This window comes from Chanodichthys erythropterus, chromosome 2 (assembly GCF_024489055.1).
Source record: "Chanodichthys erythropterus isolate Z2021 chromosome 2, ASM2448905v1, whole genome shotgun sequence".
NCBI classification, from domain to species: Eukaryota; Metazoa; Chordata; class Actinopteri; order Cypriniformes; family Xenocyprididae; genus Chanodichthys; species Chanodichthys erythropterus.
In genome coordinates, this window is record NC_090222.1 from 31,840,230 (window position 1) to 31,847,164 (window position 6,935).

Here is a 6,935-nt window from a genome sequence, read left to right on the forward strand (position 1 = left end):
CAGTCCCCATATTGAAGGCAATGGGAGTGACCTATCAACTGTTTGGTTACCTACATTCTGCATATCTTCTTTTTTTCAGCAGAAGAAAGAAATTCAAGCCTATGATGACAGAATTTTCATTTTGGGTGCACTGCAATTAAACTTTTGAGGGGATAGCTTGTGTGTACCTGTGTGTGTGCGTGCGTGTGCGCGCTTTGCCTTGACTTTTTTTCTTAGGAGTTTTTATATATATATATATATATATATATATATATATATATATATATATATATATATATATATATATATATATATATATATTATGTTATATTAGTAGATGTTTTAATGCATGTTTTTATATTTTATGAATGTCTATTGCTGAATCTCCTGTCTGCACAACAAATTTACCCTCAGGTAGGGGAGGCCGGGGATGTTTGTAACATTTTTGACATTTCTGTCTGTATCTTGAAGTTCTTTTAAGCCAGTGCCTTCAAAATGTGATTAGTTACAAGTGTCAGCTTTGACATAGCTGTTATATTTGTTGCACAAACAGAAAATGTGTGGTTTAGTTACAAACATGGGGAGTAAAATGTTTAAACATGGGCAGTAAAATGTCTAACCCAGGCTATGGGGTGAATTGTAACAGATCCTGGGGTGAGATGTAACATTATGATATCCAGCAGGGTGAGATGTAACATTGTGAAATAAGGATTATAACAAACAGAAACAAAAACAAAACAGTTTTGAAACATTTTATTCAACTCTGACTTTTTAACATAATGGTGTGTGTGTGTGTGTGTGTGTGTGTGTGTGTGTGTGTGTGTGTGTGTGTGTGTGTGTGTGTGTGTGTGTGTGTGTGTGTGCTTTTGTTTATATTACATTGTGGGGACCAAATGTCCCCATGATGTAATATAAACCTGAGTTCACCTACATCGTGGGGACCAGCCAGCGGTCCCCACAATGTAAATGGGTTTATAACTCATATAGAATGAGTTTTTGTGAAAAAGTAAAAGTTTGCACAGTTTCCTGTGAGGGTTAGGTTTAGGGGTAGGGGCAGGGTAGGGGGATAGAATGTACAGTTTGTTCAGTGTAAAATGCATTGAAGTCTATGGAAAGTCCCCACAATTCACAAAAACAAACGTGTGTGTGTGTGTGTGTGTGTGTGTGTGTGTGTGTGTGCGTGCTTTTGTTTATATTACATTGTGGGGAAATGTCCCCACGAAGTAATATAAACCTGAGTTCACCTACATCATGGGGACCAGCCACCGGTCCCCACAATGTAAATTAATTAATAAAAATACTAAATGATGTTTTTGTGAGAAAATAAAGGTGTGCACAGTTTCCTGTGATGGTTGGGTTTAGGGTTAGGGGTAGGGTAGGGGGATAGAAATTACGGATTGTACAGTATAAAATGCATTGCGGCCTTGCAAAGTCCCCACAATTCACAAAAACAAACGTGTGTGTGTGTGTGTGTGTAACAAAAATGAATAAAGGAGCAAATTCTCATTTTACATCCCTCAAACTGTCTTTCTCTTCCAAGGCTTAGGCTAGGGGTGTCCAATCCTGCTCCTGGAGGGCCACCATCCTGCAGAGTTCAGCAACAACCCCAAATAAACACACCTAAACCAGCTAGGTCAAGGTCTACTAGGCATACTAGAAATTTCCAGTCAGGTGTGTTGAGGCCAGTTGAAGCTAAACTTTGCTGTACAGTGGCCTTCCAGGGCCGAGTTTGGACACCCCTGAACCCCTGACACCCGTAAATTATTTAGGTTCAAGCATACAGAACAATGCCAGTAAGGGATGATTACAGTTATTAAAGTCATAAATAGGCTGATTAATGGTTCTACATCCTACAGTGTGAGATTAGAGCTATTAAGCTCGTCAAGCGATAAATTTGATTCATGCAGTTTGCAGTCCTGCAGCGTCAGATTCAGTTCACATCAGGCCTGAGAAAATGTCTGTTTGCACATGGCAATATGCATATTCACAGATTTTCTTTATGGACACTAGATACAGCAATTTGCTACAGTACATGAAGTAGATTATATTGGTCACTACATGCTTAGATATGTATGCTATGTGATATTATTTCATCAGTCCCCCATTTCATTTGAGCATAAAGAAGATGTCCCATATTGTAAATAAGTGGTGAATTAATATTTAATCAGGCACAAATAAAGACTGCATACATTTTTTAAAAAGTACAATGCATTACAACTCATGACTGGAACCAAATGTCATGCTTTAAAGAATTTTAATTACATTTTATTGTTGATGTGACTCCAGGATCTTCCTGCTTCCATTTGAGTTGATATCTGAGCTAAGTTGAAAACAGTTTAATTCAGGATCAGTTTGAATGTTTTAAAACATTTCCATTCATTTATGGTATCAATGCAACTGCTTGACATGATTTCAAAAAAGTCATTAGCCTTATTTAATATTATTATGCATCTAACATAAATCTAGTATAAAGACAAATGACATTTATTTAAAAATACAGATATGCAGGTGGTGATACAAAATAAACTTAATGATCCTGAAGAATAGCACTTTACTAATAAGCACTAAACATAAGGAAAAATGTCTTTAAGCCAATCTTGTAAAGGATTGAGGTATGCTGGCCTTTTGTAGCAGACAGGCTTCTTTTTATCACAGCAACGAGCACTGTGCCATTTGAAATCATTTTTAGAGTCCAGGGAAACTGAAGTACATAAGCCCTTCAAAGGGTCCAAAGGATGCCCGTCATCCCAGTGAACGTAACTGACATTAGTTGGGGGTTCATGCTCGTTCTGCCAGTACCACTCTGTAGTTAACAGACTGCGGCGGAGACCTATCCAGCCATGCCCGTCCTCTGTGGTCAGTTTATCAGCCATGTCCTGCAGGACGGCTTTGCTTACAGGACAGGCAAGCTGATTTCCATTATTCATGCAGTACTCACGTGACTCCATCCAATTCAGAGGGTCACGTCCAACTGAAAATGCTCCAGGAACCAACATACAGCCGTGAAGATCTGAATGCATGAATAAATGAACATTTTTACTTTCACAATTACATGCCTTGCATTTACCAAACAGGATTCAGAATTGCAATTCAAATCTGAATGTACAGAAGTAGAACTAACATCATATAACAGTAATTTTAGCTCAAATTTTTGTTAAGCTAACAAGACAGAGACACACACACAGATAGACAGATAGATAGACATTGAAATTTGAAACTTCCACATCATTGCATTCTGTTTTTCACAATTTGTACAGTGTCCCAACTTTTTTGGAATCAGGTTTGTAGATAGATAGATAGATAGATAAACAGACAGACAAATAGATAGACACAGATAGATAGACAGACAGACACACAGACAGGTAGATAGATAGATAGATAGATAGATAGATAGATAGATAGATAGATAGATAGATAGATAGATAGATAGATAGATAGATAGATAGATAGATAGATAGATAGATAGATAGATAGATAGATAGATAGATAGATAGATAAACAGACAGACAAATAGATAGACACAGATAGATAGATAAATAGATAGACAGACACAGACAGCTAGATAGATAGATAGATAGATAAACAGACAGACAAATAGATAGACAGATAGACAGACAGACAAGTAGATAGATAGATAGATAGATAGATAAACAGACAGACAAATAGATAGACACAGATAGATAGATAAATAGATAGACAGACACACAGACAGGTAGATAGATAGATAGATAGATAGATAGATAGATAGATAGATAGATAGATAGATAGATAGATAGATAGATAGATAGATAGACAGATAGATAGACAGATAGATAGACAGATAGATAGATAGATAGATAGATAGATAGATAGATAGATAGATAGATAGATAGATAGATAGATAGATAGATAGATAGATAGATAGATAGATAGATAGATAGATAGATAGATAGATAGATAGATAGATAGATAGATAGATAGATAGATCAAGATCTTTTACCTGGTTTTTCATTGATGGGTATAGCTGGGCCTCCAAAAACTACTTTTTCAGACTTGTATTCCAACATATAAACAGCAATCTTTGAAGTCGGATGCCAGACTGTGGCCCTGAGGTCTGGTATAGTTACTACAGTCGAAGAGAACTTTGTGCCAGCAATTGCAGTCCATTCAGATGCTGAAAGCAATCCTTTATGTGTGCGCACATCATCTTTGCTGTCTGTTTCAGCTATCACCACAGCCTTGCCATTAATTGAATTAAACTGCAGCAGGTAGCAAGCAAAAAACATGGTGTCTGGGATCAATTCCACAATGAGGCCTGGACTGACAAGTCTGAGGGACACTCTACCTGAAGAATTTACCATTTGAGATGTCTCCAGGTTTGAAAATGGCAGAAGAGCTGAGGAAGTAGCTTGTATCTGGTTACCATCGTGAAGTAGCAAAGACGAGTTTTCTGACAGCACAAGTAACCGGGTCTCTGCCACGTTGAAAATGGAAGGTATGATAAAGCTCCGACCCTGAAACTTTGTGGGAAGAATCTGATTCATTACCATGTTACAGTTACAGTCTGCAGTCTCCACACACGGGTGGGTCAAAATCACAGCTACTTCTTTGCTAGATTTGACCCTCAGAACGGAACCGTTGGTCTGAAGCTGGACCAGCTGATAAGAGTCGATTTTGAATGTCTCTTCTTGAACATCTGTTGATGTTTGCTTGACTATAGTGATGCTGTTTTGACTGTCCACCGCATTGATAATGAGTAACTTGAATGAGCTGTATCTCATGGTTGTACTGACAAGACTAGGTAGGTTGAAGGATGCAAGATACTCTGGGTAATCCAGCATAGGGATCATATAGTTTGTACCAAGGTTTACCGTGGGCTGGACGACATTGGTCTGGATGCTTGTTTCCCGCTTACTTACAGAAACCACTGTGATGTGTTTGTCACTGATAATTCTTACAGATGGGTTTGAAGAGCCTAGTTGATTTACTTCAGCAGATTCTGGAAAATACACAATCATGGTCTGCCCTGACCGCTGGATTTGTACAACTTTCTGTGTGTTTTTGTAGAAGACCGTGAAGTTAGTGTTGTCATGAAGTGCCGTGACTTTTAGTATGTTCCAGAGAGAAGACGGAAAGAAGAAACCTAGGTTCTCCGGAAAGGCAGTGATGAAGTTGTCTCCATAGCTTACTACTGTAAGACCTTAAATAAAATGTTCATTGTACATGAGCTATACTGCATCCCAAATAACTTAAAATAAAACTTAAATAACTTTTTCAGGTAGTATAGAAGAGTACAACAAAAACTGCCCAATCTGGGAGAAACCAGATCAGTAAATTTGTATTACATTTATTCACTGAGTTGACCACTTTTATCCAAACCACTATCATAAAGGACAGTAAAAGTTCTTCTCTTACCTTGGCAAAACATTGATATGATCAGCAGAACAACAAGCATGATTATGGCTTAAACTTGCTGGAAGAAAAGACAAAAAGAAGAATAACAGAAAAATATACAATGTGTATAGATAAATTGAATTTTTTTGATTACATGCAACACAGAATCCTGTCAAAAAGCAACTAATTAGAACAAAGTAAATTAAAGTGATGACCAAAAAATTCTAAAAATCCATAGGATGTCAAAAAGTATCTAAAGATAATCAAGTAAAAGACCATTAGACAACAAAAAAGTTGTCTTTTTTATGCCTTAAGAATTTCTCTACATTTCATATAAGGCAAATATATTTCTCTGCAGAAACATTGTAGTTAAATACTCCAACAATTATCCACACAAGTTGCCTGCTCTACTGACCTAAACCCAACCGCAGCAAAAACTCGTATCAGATGTCTTGGTCGGCAGTCTTCTTCTCTCCAAGTATCCCCTCTTTGCCTTTGTTTTAATCCAAACACATTTGACTTTCAAAATGGTAGTTTTTCTCTCAGATTTGCATATGATCCTGGCTACACCATTGACTTAAGTACATGATTCATTTGATATAATGACTTTCACAATGCAAAATCATGATTTTGAATTCCTAAAATACTGTAGGCATCCACCAGGTTTGCTCAAAAAGAATTTAAAACATGTTTTCAATTGTTATTGCAATTGTTTTGCCACAGTTATTTACAGCATAAACATAGCCAAATGTGGTTTTACTGATAAAAACAGTACGACACAAGATCACTCGTGTGATGTTAACAAGTCACATGATGAACATGCACATTACCCAGTAAAATCCCCAGAGTTAAATCAACTCTGCTCAGGGTACATATGGTCCCTCTCTAAATAGTGTTAAAGTAACACTGAAGCAGAGTTAAAGTTAATGAGATAATTAAGCAATTAATAAGGCTGTGACTGAAGTCAGTTGTAGTTCTTGTGTTTCTCTTTTCTTCAGTGATTCTGCTTGTTAACAGCAGGTGTTCATCACTAATGCACAATCATCACTTAATGAATTGCTTAATTATCTCATAACTTTAACTCTGCTTCATTGTTATTTTAACACTATTTAGAGACGGACCATATGTACTCTGAGCAGAGTTGATTTAACTCTGGAGATTTTGCTGTGTAGATAAAACAAAAAATAGACTATATATATATATATATATATATATATATATATATATATATATATATATATATATATATATAAAGTCACTATTTTGCGCCTCATGTTTCGACAGCAGCCCTAAATGGACAAACTGCTCTACAGAGAGCGTTTCATCACTATGTTGTTGCTCTTCTAAAATGTTCATTGTTCAAATTCTTGAATCAAATGAAGTGAGCAAGATGTGTTTTTTTCATTATATAAAGTTTGTGCACTTTTGGATTTTATAAACCACATTTAAAATTCAATAATATGCTGCCTGTTACATAACTATGCCTACACTGTAAAAAAAATCCCGTTGTTTCTACGGAAAAATACCGGCAGCTGTGGTTACCAGAACAATACTGTAAAAATGACATCAAACCGTAAACATAC

The 6,935-nt window shown here is 36.4% G+C and overlaps 1 protein-coding gene across 1 annotated transcript; it reads right to left on the reverse strand.

Annotated features, from left to right (window-relative positions):
* Positions 1 to 2,228: 2,228 nt before the first annotated feature.
* On the reverse strand, positions 2,229 to 5,417 carry LOC137027781 (IgGFc-binding protein). The gene is made up of 3 exons (XM_067396243.1): positions 5,374 to 5,417; positions 3,959 to 5,158; positions 2,229 to 2,989 (listed from the first exon to the last, which is right to left on the reverse strand). Exons 1-3 carry the CDS (start codon positions 5,411 to 5,413, stop codon positions 2,544 to 2,546), a joined length of 1,686 nt encoding a protein of 561 aa, XP_067252344.1. The 5' UTR covers positions 5,414 to 5,417; the 3' UTR covers positions 2,229 to 2,543.
* Positions 5,418 to 6,935: the final 1,518 nt, after the last annotated feature.

Excerpts from the sequence above, each read along its gene's own strand:
- LOC137027781 (XM_067396243.1), bottom strand. The coding sequence starts at position 5,413 with ATGCTTGTTGTTCTGCTGATCATATCAATGTTTTGCCAAG. Across the intron at positions 5,159-5,373 it reads CATATCAATGTTTTGCCAAG|GTCTTACAGTAGTAAGCTAT; the intron begins GTAAGAGAAGAA and ends ATTTTATTTAAG. Across the intron at positions 2,990-3,958 it reads ACCCATCAATGAAAAACCAG|ATCTTCACGGCTGTATGTTG; the intron begins GTAAAAGATCTT and ends TCATGCATTCAG.